General features: G+C 43.9%; 1 protein-coding gene across 2 annotated transcripts in view; it reads left to right on the forward strand.

Annotated features, from left to right (window-relative positions):
• efl1 (elongation factor like GTPase 1) overlaps nucleotides 1-15,678 on the forward strand; it is a 116,409-nt gene that overhangs the window by 11,672 nt on the left and 89,059 nt on the right. For both annotated transcript variants that reach the window (XM_045225282.1, XM_041899147.2), the window contains exons 8-12: nucleotides 2,419-2,542; nucleotides 4,329-4,408; nucleotides 5,104-5,240; nucleotides 5,346-5,468; nucleotides 6,384-6,483. In XM_045225282.1, coding sequence (XP_045081217.1) covers nucleotides 2,419-2,542; nucleotides 4,329-4,408; nucleotides 5,104-5,240; nucleotides 5,346-5,468; nucleotides 6,384-6,483 — 564 coding nt within the window. The remainder of the gene's footprint in view (nucleotides 1-2,418; nucleotides 2,543-4,328; nucleotides 4,409-5,103; nucleotides 5,241-5,345; nucleotides 5,469-6,383; nucleotides 6,484-15,678) is intronic.

Consider the following 15,678-nt stretch of genomic DNA (forward strand, 5'->3'; position numbering starts at 1 on the left):
CTGTACAGTGGGGGAAAAAAGTATTTAGTCAGCCCCCAATTGTGCAAGTTCTCCCACTTAAAAAGATGAGAGAGGCCTGTAATTTTCATCATAGGTACACGTCAACTATGACAGACAAAATGAGATTTTTTTTCTCCAGAAAATCACATTGTAGGATTTTTTATGAATTTATTTGCAAATTATGGTGGAAAATAAGTATTTGGTCAATAACAAAAGTTTCTCAATACTTTGTTATATACCCTTTGTTGGCAATGACACAGGTCAAACGTTTTCTGTAAGTGTTCACAAGGTTTTCACACACTGTTGCTGGTATTTTGGTCCATTCCTCCATGCAGATCTCCTCTAGAGCAGTGATGTTTTGGGGCTGTCGCTGGGCAACAAGGACTTTCAACTCCCTCCAAAGATTTTCTATGGGGTTGAGTTCTGGAGACTGGCTAGACCACTCCAGGACCTTGAAATGCTTCTTACGAAGCCACTCCTTCGTTGCCCGGGCGGTGTGTTTGGGATCATTGTCATGCTGAAAGACCCAGCCACGTTTCATCTTCAATGCCCTTGCTGATGGAAGGAGGTTTTCACTCAAAATCTCATGATACATGGCCCCATTCATTCTTTCCTTTACACGGATCAGTCGTCCTGGTCCCTTTGCAGAAAAACAGCCCCAAAGCATGATGTTTCCACCCCCATGCTTCACAGTAGGTATGGTGTTCTTTGGATGCAACTCAGCATTCTTTGTCCTCCAAACACGACGAGTTGAGTTTTTACCAAAAAGTTCTATTTTGGTTTCATCTGACCACATGACATTCTCCCAATCCTCTTCTGGATCATCCAAATGCACTCTAGCAAACGTCAGACGGGCCTGGACATGTACTGGCTTAAGCAGGGGGACACATCTTGCACTGCAGGATTTGAGTCCCTGGCGGCGTAGTGTGTTACTGATGGTAGGCTTTGTTACTTTGGTCCCAGCTCTCTGCAAGTCATTCACTAGGTCCCCCTGTGTGGTTCTGGGATTTTTGCTCACCGTTCTTGTGATCATTTTGACCCCACGGGGTGAGATCTTGCGTGGAGCCCCAGATCGAGGGAGATTATCAGTGGTCTTGTATGTCTTCCATTTCCTAATAATTGCTCCCACAGTTGATTTCTTCAAACCAAGCTGCTTACCTATTGCAGATTCAGTCTTCCCAGCCTGGTGCAGGTCTACAATTTTGTTTCTGGTGTCCTTTGACAGCTCTTTGGTCTTGGCCATAGTGGAGTTTGGAGTGTGACTGTTTGAGGTTGTGGACAGGTGTCTTTTATACTGATAACAAGTTCAAACAGGTGCCATTAATACAGGTAACGAGTGGAGGACAGAGGAGCCTCTTAAAGAAGAAGTTACAGGTCTGTGAGAGCCAGAAATCTTGCTTGTTTGTAGGTGACCAAATACTTATTTTCCACCATAATTTGCAAATAAATTCATTAAAAATCCTACAATGTGATTTTCTGGATTTTTTTTTCTCAATTTGTCTGTCATAGTTGACGTGTACCTATGATGAAAATTACAGGCCTCTCTCAACTTTTTAAGTGGGAGAACTTGCACAATTGGTAGCTGACTAAATACTTTTTTCCCCCACTGTATATGGGGCCATCAATACGTGTCTAGGGAGTTGATGTCAGGTATTTGGTTATTGTTGAAATGTCCACTAGGTGGGGCTTTTGCCTTAGCTTTCAGAACCTTCTGCTGAGAACAGATGAGACCAAAATCGTGGAATGGAGGGTATGATTCTGCATGACTGCAATTAATGTAGAAATCTAAATAATCAGCTGAGTAGGAAGAGAACTGTAGCCCTTGTTCACATAACAGTCAAAACATCTTAAACCCAATGTAATGATATTTCATCCTAGCCAGCCTGTACATTCTTATGTCCCTCCAATCAGGTCAGTGCTCTGCTAGCAAGGTGTTTAATGTTCTCCCCCATGCTACAGAGCAGTCACATAATAGCTACTGCAGACAGACTAGACTGTATGCATTATAGTCATTGTATGTCATTAGTATGTCTGTTTTATATAGGTGGACACAGATACCTTGTTTTGAGGGCAGCTGGGGCTCTAGGATCTATAAACTAACCAATGAAGTCACTGGTATTCAGTGGAAGCTGTGTTGACCGACACCCATTCAAGTGACCCATTGCTCTTTTTTTGCCTAAAAAGCTCTGTTTGGACTACTTAAAAAACACATCACTGAAACCTCAGGGAATTACAAACAGGCATAGATTTCAAATGTTCAATGCAGGCTATTGTCAGCGAAGATCTCTGTCAAACTATAACCCAAATCAAAGAGACTGAAGCATAATTGAGGGGGGAAAAGTTGATAAATGACTGTGGTGTTTTGCTTTTTTGTTGTTGGTCTTTTCCAGCATTAGCAGCTTTGTGTGTTTCTTGTAGTATCCAGCAGTTTGCCCAGATCCACAGCCTGAGGATGGGCATCAGGACTGAGGTGCTCCTGAAGACCCTCTGGGGAGACTTCTACCTCAATGCTAAAGCCAAGAAGATCATGAAGGGAGCTCAGGTAAGACCAATGCAAACATTCTACCACGGTAATGAATGCTAAGCGTTGCATCCCAAATGGCACCCTATTTTATTTAAATGGCACCCTATTTTATTTACAGTGCTATACTTTTGACCAAGGCCCATAGGGCTCTGGTCAAAAGTAGTGCACTATATAGGGAATATGCTGCCATTTGGGACAGTAGCCGTGTCCGAAATCTGTCTTGCCTACCTCTTACTAAAACTTCATACTGTGTACTAATCATACTATTAAGAACGAAATGTTTAGTGAAAACGTATGCAGTAAGCAACAAATATCAACATACTAGGCTCATCCATACTGAGAAGGCTTCATCTGATGCACAATTGGGTTGTTCCCCGCCATTTGTTCATTTTTGTACTGCACGTGATCTTATCTGATTATCAGCTGTTGTCAAACACACGTGGGTCTGAGAGGAGCATTCTCTTCCTCAATGCTATGCAGCAAATTCTTCTAGATGAAAAGACTAAATGAGTGTGACATCCTGACATTTAAATCATACTACATTTTCAACATTTCACGTACTATAAAACGTTCTATTTTCACATACCCAATCAGAGTACTATTTAGAACACAAGTACGGGTATTTGGACAGGCCCATGGACTAAGTGTTGCAGCTGTATGGTGCTAATGGATTCCACTTTATAGTACTAAAGCCACTCTGTTGCAGACTCCCACTCAGAACCACACTAGCTTCTGACCCTTCTGGCTGCATTAGCCATTAGCCTCCAGCGCTAGCTAGTAGACTATGGAGTGGGCAGCACCATAAGCCCTCGGTTACCAGTCTGTTGTTTGTTGTTACGTGTTGGCCCTTGAATTGTCCTTATGTTCATTATTAACATCCAGTAGTGACTCCGTCCAGTACACTACCTTCTAAAGGTCCAAAGAAACCTTTATTTTGAGCATTTGTAATTTGTTGTGTTCATTTGGTCATGCAGTGGGAGTCTGGGTGAGACTATCATAATGAACATACATTACACACAGACTGTCACATTCTCAGACTGATCAATATAATCTTTCTTCCACTATAGAACAGAGTAGACTCATCAACGCACACATACACACACACACACACACACAGTCCAACCTTCAGTCTGTCCCATTGATTTTCAGTCCATAGAAAGTGGATAACAGAGCTTTTAGTGTAGCCAGTAGCCAGCCCTTTCAGAGAGATGAAGGACATAACATGCATCCCAAATGGCACCATATTCCCTTTATAGTGCACTACTTTTGACCAGGGCCCATAGGGAATAGAATGCTTGCTTTGAGTGCTATGGAGGTTTGACTGCATATGATATATTTAAGCCATGTCCTACATTCGGTGACACAGGGTCATATTTGGATTGGAGCACTTTTAGAACGCGAGTCGTTTTACAGTACTGGAGCTGAGAGGCTGGACGGGTTGACCTATGTGCTGGTGTGTGTGTGTGAGTGCGCGTGCATGAGTGTGTGTGCGCCTATGCACTTTGGTGTGTGTGTGTGTGTCCACTCAGTGCACTTGGTGAGAAACAGCACTGTGTGTGCCTCTTCAGAGCTTTCATAATACCACATTGTAGCCTATTTGTTGGTACAGCCAGCTATTAACGCCAGTACACCACGTCTGTAGTGCACTATATACAGGATATGGTGCCATTTGGGACGCACCCAGAGTGAAGAAAATAGTGCATAAATCCAATCAATGATTATCCGTCTAGATAAGAGCAAGCAACGGTTTGAATGTTTCTGAAAGATCCATTTTCTCACTAGTCCTCCTCTTCCCTCTCTCCAGGCCAAAGGAAAGAAGCCTCTGTTTGTTCAGCTCGTCCTGGACAACGTATGGAGTTTATATGACGCTGTCGTTACCAGACGGTAAGGGATGCACATCTCTGATGATGTGATCTCTATCTCAAATCTTATCAATCTCTATTCAGTTTTTATTTCCTCCTTGTTTAATGTTGAAGTGTGTATGAAGATGGGCGGCGCACAATTAGTCCAGCGTCGTCCAAGGTAGGGGAGGGTTTGGCCGGCAGGGACATCTCCCGAGTGGCGCAGTGGTCTAAGGCACTGCATCGCAGTGCTAGCTGTGCCACTAGAGATCCTGGTTCGAATCCAGGCTCTGTCGTAGCCGGCCGCGACCGGGAGACCCATGGGGCGGCGCACAATTGGCCAAGCGTCGTCCAGGGTAGGGGAGGGAATGGCCGGCAGGGATGTAGCTCAGTTGGTAGAGCATGGCGTTTGCAACGCCAGGGTTGTGGGTTCGATTCCCACGGGGGGCCAGTATAAAAAAAATATGTATGCACTCACTAACTGTAAGTCGCTCTGGATAAGAGCGTCTGCTAAATGACTAAAATGTAAAAACAATTTGGGTTCGTTTCCCACGGGGGGCCAGTATGATTTTTTTTAAATAAAAAAATACATGTATGCATTCACTAACTGTAAGTCGCTCTGGATAAGAGCGTCTGCTAAATGACCTAAATGTAAAATGTAAATGTAAGATGAAGTGCTTTTGAGATGTGAATGATGACGTACGTGTACTCTCTCTGTCTCTCTCTCTCTCCTCTCAGAGATAAGGAGAAGACAGAGAAGATGATGATGTCACTAGGTGTTAAGGTGATGACCAGAGACTCCCGTCACTCCGACCCCAAAGTCCTCCTCTCTGCCATCTGCAGCCAGTGGCTCCCCGTCTCACAGGCTGTACTCTGTATCCTACCTCTGGATGTAAGGGCGGGGGTAGGGAAGGGTGAGGTGTGTGTGTGCCTGTCTGTCTTTGTGTGTGTGTGTGTGCTTCCTTAACCCTGTGCCCCAGCCATGGTGTGTGATAAGCTGCCCAGTCCGTTGGACATGACCTCTGAGAGAATAGAGAGACTGATGAGTGTGGGAGCACGCAGGTTCCACTCACTACCCCTGCAGACCCAGGAGCTGAAGACAGGTGAGACACACACACACACATACTCTGCAGTTGCAGAAAGGTTGGCTTGGTCTGCTGTATGTGGGTGGTTCAGTGTGTGGGAGGATGTGTGTGTGAGCTCTTCCAAAGCCCATCTGGCATGTTCTGCTTTTATTACCAAGGTGTTTCTGTTTCATCTGAAGGTGTTAGTTTAGGAGACCTGCTAGTCATTTCCTCCCTCCACCCAGCCCCAGTTCAAGGCTTTCTTCTTTCACAGACCGCCTGGCTATGGAGAGGAGAGTTGGCAGGTGTTTTCTCTTTCCAGCTCTCACCTCATGTTAACGAGATCAGTGTTGCGTTGAATGCACAAAACAGAGGGAACATTTTTAACAAAATCAAAAAATGGATACGTTCAGGTAGTACCGATCACAGTACCTCCAGATTTGACAACCTTGTTTAATAGCTAATCAATGATATTCATAGATCAATAAATTGCCAGGGAAGCTGTTTGGTGTCTTGACTTGGAAACAAACAGAAGCAAAATGGGCCAAAACCGGGAGGGTTCTACCTAAATTTGTCCAATAAGAAACACGTTTTTTCGTTGCAAAATGTTTTGTTACGTTGTGCACTACTGAACATGTCCTAGGTGCCTTTTAGAGCTGGGGCTAAAATGAGAGGCAATGTTTGAACATGTTAATGACATAATCTGTATAGTATCTGGGTGGGTAAGGAGTCATACAGTATCTCTGTTGAGAACAGAGACTTTCCTCCATTTAAAAATCACATTTAAGCAAGAATGGAATCTATATTTCGGTCCATATTTACTTTGAGTCAAATAAACTGTTTAGTCCTATATTTTACACAGAGCATGTGCTGTAGTTTCTGTATACAGTGGTACTTGGTTCTCTTATTGCATTCTAACTATATGCTCAGTAGCCTTGTCCTGTGTGTCCCCAGCCTTCATGCAGTGTTCCAGTGATGACACAGCCCCTGTCATTGTGTTTGTGTCCAAGATGTTTACAGTGGATGCCAAGGCCCTGCCTCAGAACAAACAGAGGTAAGTGTGCGCGCATGTGTGTATGCGTGTCTCTCTGCAGTTGTGTGTCGATTCAGAATACACACAGCAGACCCTAGACATCATGCAAAGGTACAGAAGGTGAGTGTGACTCTGTAGTACTGACACTAGATGGCGATCTTGTCTATGGGTTTTGTGATGTATGGATGTATGTATGTATATACTGTACCAGTCAAACGTTTGGACACCTACTCATTCAAGGTTTTTTCTTTATTTTTACTATTTTTTACATTGTAGAATAATAGTGAAGACATCAAAACTATGAAATAACACATATGGAATCATGTAGTGACCAAAAAAGTCTTAAACAAATCAAAATATATTTTATATTTGAGATTGTTCAAATAGCCACCCTTTGCCTTGATGACAGCTTTGCACACTCTTGGCATTCTCTCAACCAGCTTCATGAGGTAGTCACCTGGAATGCATTTCAATTAATAGGTGTGCCTTCTTAAAGTTAATTTGTGGAATTTATTTCCTTCTTAATGCGTTTGAGCCAATCAGTTGTGTTGTGACAAGGAAGGGGGGGTATACAGAAGATAGGCCTATTTGGTAAAAGACCAAGTCCATATTATGGCAAGAACAGCTCGAATAAGCAACGAGAAACGACAGGCCATCATTACTTTAAGACATGAAGGTCAGTCAATACAGAAAGTTTCAAGAACTTTTAAAGTTTCTTCCAGTGCAGTCGCAAAAACCATCAAGCGCTATGATGAAACTGGCTCTCATGAGGACCGCCACAGGAATGGAAGACCCAGAGTTCATTAGAGTTACCAGCCTCAGAAATTGCAGCCCAAATAAATGCTTCACACAGTTCAAGTAACAGACACATCTCAACATCAACTATTCAGAGGAGACTGTGTGAATCAGGCCTTCATGGTCGAATTGCTGCAAAGAAACCATTACTAAAGGACACCAATAAGAAGAAGAGACTTGCTTGGGCCAAGAAACACGAACAATGGACATTAGACTGGTGGAAATGTCTCATTTGGTCTGGAGTCCAAATTGGAGATTTTTGGCTCCAACCGCCGTGTCTTTGTGAGACGCGGTGTGGGTGAACAGATGATCTCCGCATGTGTATTTCCCACCGTAAAGCATGGAGGAGGAGGTGTTATGGTGTGGGGGTGCTTTGCTGGTGACACTGTCTGTGATTTATTTAGAATTCAAGGCACACTTAACCAGCATGGCTACCACAGCATTCTGCAGCAATACGCCATCCCATCTGGTTTGGGCATAGTGGGACTATCATTTGTTTTTCAACAGGACAATGACCCAACACACCTCCAGGCTGTGTAAGGGCTATTTTACCAAGAAGGAGAGTGATGGAGTGCTGCATCAGATGACCTGGCCTCCACAATCCCCCGACCTCAACCAAATTGAGATGGTTTGGGATGAGTCAGACCGCAGAGTGAAGGAAAAGCAGCCAACAAGTGCTCAGCATATGTGGGAACTCCTTCAAGACTGTTGGAAAAGCATTCCAGGTGAAGCTGGTTGAGAGAATGCCAAGAGTGTGCAAAGCTGTCATGGAGGCAAAGGGTGGCTATTTGAAGAATCTCAAATATAAAATATATTTTGATTTGTGTAACACTTTTTTGGTTACTACATGATTCCATATGTGTTATTTCATAGAAATTTAGAAAATAGTAAAAATAAAGAAAAACCCTTGAATAAGTGTAGGTGTGTCCAAACTTTTGACTGGTACTGTATATATGCATACATACAGTGAGGGAAAAAAGTATTTAATCCCCTGCTGATTTTGTACGTTTGCCCACTGACAAAGAAATGATCAGTCTATAATTTTAATGGTAGGTTTATTTGAACAGTGAGAGACAGAATAACAACAACAAAATCCAGAAAAACGCATGTCAAAAATGTTATAAATTGATTTGCATTTTAATGAGGGAAATAAGTATTTGATCCCCTCTCAATCAGAAAGATTTCTGGCTCCCAGGTGTCTTTTATACAGGTAACGAGCTGCTCCTAATCTCAGCTCGTTACCTGTATAAAAGACACCTGTCCACAGAAGCAATCAATCAATCAGATTCCAAACTCTCCACCATGGCCAAGACCAAAGAGCTCTCCAAGAATGTCAGGGACAAGATTGTAGACCTACACAAGGCTGGAATGGGCTACAAGACCATCGCCAAGCAGCTTGGTGAGAAGGTGACAACAGTTGGTGCGATTATTCGCAAATGGAAGAAACACAGGATAACTGTCAATCTCCCTCGGCCTGGGGCTCCATGCAAGATCTCACGTCGTGGAGTTGTAATGATCATGGGAACGGTGAGGAATCAGCCCAGAACTACACGGGAGGATCTTGTCAATGATCTCAAGGCAGCTGGGACCATAGTCACCAAGAAAACAATTGATAACACACTACGCCGCGAAGGACTGAATTCCTGCAGCGCCCGCAAGGTCCCCCTGCTCAAGAAAGCACATATACAGGGCCGTCTGAAGTTTGCCAATGAATATCTGAATGATTCAGAGGAGAACTGGGTGAAAGTGTTGTGGTCAGATGAGACCAAAACCGAGCTCTTTGGCATCAACTCAACTCGCCGTGTGTGGAGGAGGAGGAATGCTGCCTATGACCCCAAGAACACCATCCCCACGTCAAACATGGAGGTGGAAACATTATGCTTTGGGGGTGTTTTTCTGCTAAGGGGACAGGACAACTTCACCGTATCAAAGGGACGATGGACGGGGCCATGTACTGTCAAATCTTGGGTGAGAACCTCCTTCCCTCAGCCAGGGCATTGAAAATGGGTCGTGGATGGGTATTCCAGCATGACAATGACCCAAAACACACGGCCAAGGCAACAAAGGAGTGGCTCAAGAAGAAGCACATTAAGGTCCTGGAGTGGCCTAGCCAGTCTCCAGACCTTAATCCCATAGAAAATCTGTGGAGGGAGCTGAAGGTTTGAGTTGCCAAACGTCAGCCTCGAAACCTTAATGACTTGGAGAAGATCTGCAAAGAGGAGTGGGACAAAATCCCTCCTGAGATGTGTGCAAACCTGGTGGCCAACTACAAGAAAAGTCTGACCTCTGTGATTGCCAACAAGGGTTTTGCCACCAAGTACTAAGTCATGTTTTGCAGAGGGGTCAAATACTTATTTCCCTCATCAAAATGCAAATCAATTTATAACATTTTTGACATGCGTTTTTCTGGATTTTTTTGTTGTTTTTCTGTCTCTCACTGTTCAAATAAACCTACCATTAAAATTATAGACTGATCATGTCTTTGTCAGTGGGCAAATACTTTTTTCCCTCACTGTACAAACAGTGCCTTGCAAAAGTATTCATCCCCCTTGGTGTTTTTCCTATTTTGTTGCATTACAACCTGTAATTTAAATGGATTTTTATTTGGATTTCATGTAATGGACATATACAAAATAGTCCAAATTGTTGAAGTGAAATGAAAAAAATAACTTGTTTCAAAAGATTCTAAAAAATAAATAGTGGAAAAGTGGTGCGTGCATATGTTTTCACCCCCTTTGCTATGAAGCCCCTAAATAAGATCTGGTGCAACCAATTACCTTCAGAAGTCACATAATTAGTTAAATAAAGTCCACCTGTGTGAAATCTGTGTCACATTATCTCAGTATATATACACCTGTTCTGAAAGGCCCCAGATTCTGCAACACCACTAAGCAAGGGGTACCACCAAGCAAGTGGCACCATGAAGACCAATGAGCTCTCCAAACAGGTCAGGGACAAAGTTTTGGAGAAGTACAGATCAGGGTTGGGTTATAAAAAAATATCTGAAACTTTGAACATCACACGGAGCACCATTTTTAAATCCATTATTAAAAAATGGAAAGAATATGGCACCACAACAAACCTGCCAAGAGAGGGCCGCGTCCACCAAAACTCACGGACCAGGCAAGGAGGGCATTAATCAGAGAGGCAACAAAGAGACCAAAGATAACCCTGAAGGAGCTGCAAAGCTCCACAGCGGAGATTGGAGTATCTGTCCATAGGACCACTTTAAGCCGTACATTCCACAGAGCTGGGCTTTACAGAAGAGTGGCCAGAAAAAGCCATTGCTTAAAGAAAAAAATAAACAAACGCGTTTGGTGTTTGCCAAAAGGCATGTGTGAGACTCCTCAAACATATGGAAGAAGGTACTGTGGTCAGATGAGACTAAAATTGAGCTTTTTGGCCATCAAGGAAAATGCTATGTCTGGCGCAAACCCAACACCTCTCATCACCCCGAGAACACCATCTCAACAGTGAAGCATGGTGGTGGCAGCATCATGCTGTGGGGATGTTTTTCATCGGCAGAGACTGGGAAACTGGTCAGAATTGAAGGAATGATGGATGGCGCTAAATTCAGGGAAATTCTTGAGGGAAACCTGTTTCAGTCTTCCAGAGATTTGAGACCGGGACGGAGGTTCACCTTCCAGCAGGACAATGACCCTAAGCATACTGCTAAAGCAACACTTGAGTGGTTTAAAGGGAAACATTTATGTCTTGGAATGACCTAGTCAAAGCCCAGACCTCAATCCAATTGAGAATCTGTGGTATGACTTAAAGATTGCTGTACACCAGCGGAACCCATCCAACTTGAAGGAGCTGGAGCAGTTTTGTCTTGAAGAATGGCCAAAAATCCCAGTGGCTAGATGTGCCAAGCTTATAGAGACATACCCCAAGAGACTTGCAGCTGTAATTGCTGCAAAAGGTGGCTCTACAAAATATTGACTTTGGGGGGGTGAATAGTTATGCACGCTGAAGTTTTCTGTTTTTTTTGTCTCATTTCTTGTTTATTTCACAAGAAAAAATAGGTAGGCATGTTGTGTAAATCAAATGATACAAACCCCCAAAAATCCATTTTAACTCCAGGCTGTAAGGCAACAAAATAGGAAAATTTCCAAGGGGGGTGAATACTTTCGCAAGCCACTGTACATACATACACTGTCTTCAACCTGGGAGTTCACATCAGCAACATAATAATGTCATTAAAGTACAACAAAGGGATCCTGCTCTACAGTAGAGCCGCCCCAGCACCCCAGTTGCTCCTCAGAAGCAGATGTTCACAGAAAACTGGGATGACAGCCGGCTGCCATTAGGGCTCCCAGTGTTATTTTAATGGCCGTGGCCTGTGAAGCACATGTTGAGGAAAATGTATAGGCAGGATGGATGATGTTTTTTCGTATTGTAGCACAATCCTCGATTTCCAGTTTTTCATTTTCACAGTGCTCTGGAATAGTTGTAGACCTGATTTAGAAGCTTGCCTGGCTCAATAAACCAATAGAAAAGTCCCAAAACTGCAAATCCATCTGGCGCTCCAGGCAGACTGAAACAAACGCTCAAAGTATTGGGAGAGATGTTTGAAGTGTTTGAACCCAGGTCTGGTTGTAGATATGGATAGTTGTAAGTATTACATATTATGTCATGTTTTAGAAACAATTGGCTGACTTGTGATAACATTGTAGTACTATGGCGGCTTCTAACACATCATTTTGAAGGTTTCACTTGAGATGATAGTGTTATGTGGGCGTTTCACCGTCCTTCGCTGAATGCACTTATTGTGTGCGTTTCCATAATAGCGTCTGCTAGGCTTGATGACCAGAATGTAAAGTGCTCCTGTGCTGTGCGGCTCCAGGAAGAGAGTGTGGCTACATCCCAAATGGCACTATATTCCCTTCATAGTGCACTACTTTGACCAGAGCACTATGGGCCCTGGTCAAAAGTAGTGCGCTGAATAGGTTGCCATTTGGGATGCAGATTTGTGTGGCCTTCTCTACTGAAAGCTATTACAGCTCCCCCTTCAACAATAGAATTGAATTATAGTCATGTTATAATGTGATGGTGACTGTACAAATGGCTTTGTCGGCGTCCCAAATAGCACCCTATTCCCTACATAGTGCCCTACTTTTGACCAGGGCCCCCCTCTCTCTCTCTCTCTGTGTGTCTGTCTCTGTCTCTCTCTCGCTCTCTCTGTCTGTCTGTCTGTCTGTCTCTGTGTCGCTCTCTCGCATTAAAAATCCTTGTGAAATTCATATTTATAGGCTACATTCTTTCATAATTTTGTATCTGCCGTTAGTGCGTCGCCTAAGTTTAGGGCCAGTTGCCAAATGCTTTTGGGAACATGGGCAGAAAAAGTTCACGTCGATCCACTGAGGCAAAAAGGTCAATAGAAGAACAGTAGCCTAATGTTTGGGAAGGATTTGGTGAGGTGGTAAAAGAGGATGATAGCAGTGCCGGTAGCGCTGAGCGATTAACCGACAATTAGTTATTTTCCCTCGGTTATTAGGCCTAAACAACTAATTGACCGACATCGGTTCAATTACTTGAATTCCATTTTGTTCCGTTTTTTGTGAGCCCAATGCAACGTTTCTCTACAGAGAAGTCAAATAAGAAATCAAGTCAATAACTATGTGGGACGCTGGGCTGAAGGAAGTTGTAGTTTTCATTTAAGCAAATATTCAACCTAGTTCAGCTCCGAAACGTGGTAATTAACTACAATGACCATAATCCATTGCGCCTGTTTTTTCCGGCTCTGACAGAGACAGATCAGAGAGGAAGAGGCGAAGCGAGAGGTTTCACTCTCGCCAAAATCTGTCCAAAATAAGCCCAATCCGTTTCTATGGGCTTATTTTGGACCTAAGCTTGTTGCCTGCCTTCCCACCTTACACAAAGACTGCATGAGAGAGGAATCTACACAACACAACGATGAGCGGGACAGAGACAGAGTTTGTGAAAGTATATCTTATCTACTTTGAATTTCTTGTGAAATGATTTTGTTAGACAGCTCTGCAGCATACTTAGGCAGGCTAGCTAAATAGGATAACTAAAGACAGTACAGTATGGGGAGAACGGAGATAACGTTAGATGGTCTGGCTGGCTGACTGCTACTGCCTGAGCAGAGATGAGATGATGACTTTAAGGAAGGAAAAATTATAAAATAAAAAATTAAGTAGTATACACAACTGAAATATTATTGTAAATTTTTCAATTGATGTCTACCCAGTGGTTCCCAACCTTTTTTGGTTACTGTACCACCAACTGAATTTTGCTCTGCCTGGAGTACCCCCTCATGTGCATTTTACCAGTAGACCTATGGTCTCATGAGTCTTCTCAAGTACCCCCTGTGGATAGGCCACCCCGAGGGGTCCTAGAACCCCTGGTTGTGAACCACTGGTCTACCCAATGTGGACCTGACAGAGACAATGGGATATTTTCTTTGTTTTGGCAATAGAATGTTCACTATTTGGGGTTTTGGAATTTCTGTTAAAAAGCTCTAAAATCATTGTAATGTTATTATTAAATAATGGAAAAATATCGAAACCGAAATCATAATTATTTTTTTATAATCTAACCGAAACCGAACTGACCTAAAAAAGCGCTACTGTTCAGATAACTGATGGCATTTGGACATGTTGTACTGAAAATCTTTCCCGTTTTTTTATTTGTTATGCCTATTGCAATTTCTCCCCTGTCCCTAAATGTCTTTGCTGCCCGAGAGAAAACAGCTGCATCACTAACACACACACACACACACACACACTGCATCATTGGTACAGGTTCATAAGCAAGCATTTCACTGTAAAGTCTACAGCAGTTGTATTCGGCACATGTAATAAATAACATTTGATTTGACACACACACACACACACATACATACATAAACACACACCCCTCTGTATGTCTGTCTTACTCCCTCTTCTCTGTCTGACCTGGTATGATCCTCAGTGTCTCTGTGCCTCAGGTCTGTGGAGTAGAAAGAAACCCCCCCCGGCAGGCAGACCTCATCTCTCTCTCTCTCTCTCTCTCTCTCTCTCTCTCTCTCTCCATTCACTTAACCCCCACAGGGTGCACTCTCTCTCTTTGTCTCTCTCTCTATCTTTGTGTCTGTCACTCTCACTTTCTCCTCTCCTCTGTCACAGTACCCGCCTGTAATTGCTGATTCTGCCATTAGACTGAGAGCGAAGTAGAGCCGAGAGCAGAGAGAGGGAGAGAGAGACCTTACTAGCCTGTATTAGTTCAGCGGGGGGGAGAGAGGATATGAGGCAGAGAGAGAGAGAGAGAGAGAGAGACCTAACTAGCCTGTATTAGTTCAGCGGGGGAGAGAGAGGATATGAGGCAGAGAGAGAGAGAGAGAGAGAGACCTAACTAGCCTGTATTAGTTCAGCGGGGGAGAGAGAGGATATGAGGCAGAGAGAGATAGAGAGACCTAACTAGCCTGTATTAGTTCAGCGGGGGAGAGAGAGGATATGAGGCAGGAGAGAGAGAGAGAGAGAGACCTAACTAGCCTGTATTAGTTCAGCGGGGGAGAGAGAGGATATGAGGCAGAGGGAGAGAGAGAGAGAGAGAGACCTAACTAGCCTGTATTAGTTCAGCGGGGGGAGAGAGAGGATATGAGGCAGAGAGAGAGAGAGAGAGAGAGAGACCTAACTAGCCTGTATTAGTTCAGCGGGGGAGAGAGAGGATATGAGGCAGAGAGAGAGAGAGACCTAACTAGCCTGTATTAGTTCAGCGGGGGAGAGAGAGGATATGAGGCAGAGAGAGAGAGAGAGAGAGAGAGAGACCTAACTAGCCTGTATTAGTTCAGCGGGGGAGAGAGAGGATATGAGGCAGAGAGAGAGAGAGACCTAACTAGCCTGTATTAGTTCAGCGGGGGAGAGAGAGGATATGAGGCAGAGAGAGAGAGAGACCTTACTAGCCTGTATTAGTTCAGCGAGGGAGAGAGAGGATATGAGGCAGAGAGAGAGAGAGACCTTACTAGCCTGTATTAGTTCAGTGGGGGAGAGAGAGGATATGAGGCAGAGAGAGAGAGACCTAACTAGCCTGTATTAGTTCAGCGGGGGAGAGAGAGGATATGAGGCAGAGAGAGAGAGAGACCTAACTAGCCTGTATTAGTTCAGCGGGGGAGAGAGAGGATATGAGGCAGAGAGAGAGAGAGACCTTACTAGCCTGTATTAGTTCAGTGGGGGAGAGAGAGGATATGAGGCAGAGAGAGAGAGAGACCTAACTAGCCTGTATTAGTTCAGCGGGGGAGAGAGAGGATATGAGGCAGAGAGAGAGAGAGAGAGAGACCTAACTAGCCTGTATTAGTTCAGCGGGGGAGAGAGAGGATATGAGGCAAGAGAGAGAGAGAGAGAGAGAGACCTAACTAGCCTGTATTAGTTCAGCGGGGGGGAGAGGATATGAGGCAGAGAGAGAGGGAGAGAGAGACCT

Source organism: Coregonus clupeaformis, chromosome 15 (assembly GCF_020615455.1).
Source record: "Coregonus clupeaformis isolate EN_2021a chromosome 15, ASM2061545v1, whole genome shotgun sequence".
NCBI classification, from domain to species: Eukaryota; Metazoa; Chordata; class Actinopteri; order Salmoniformes; family Salmonidae; genus Coregonus; species Coregonus clupeaformis.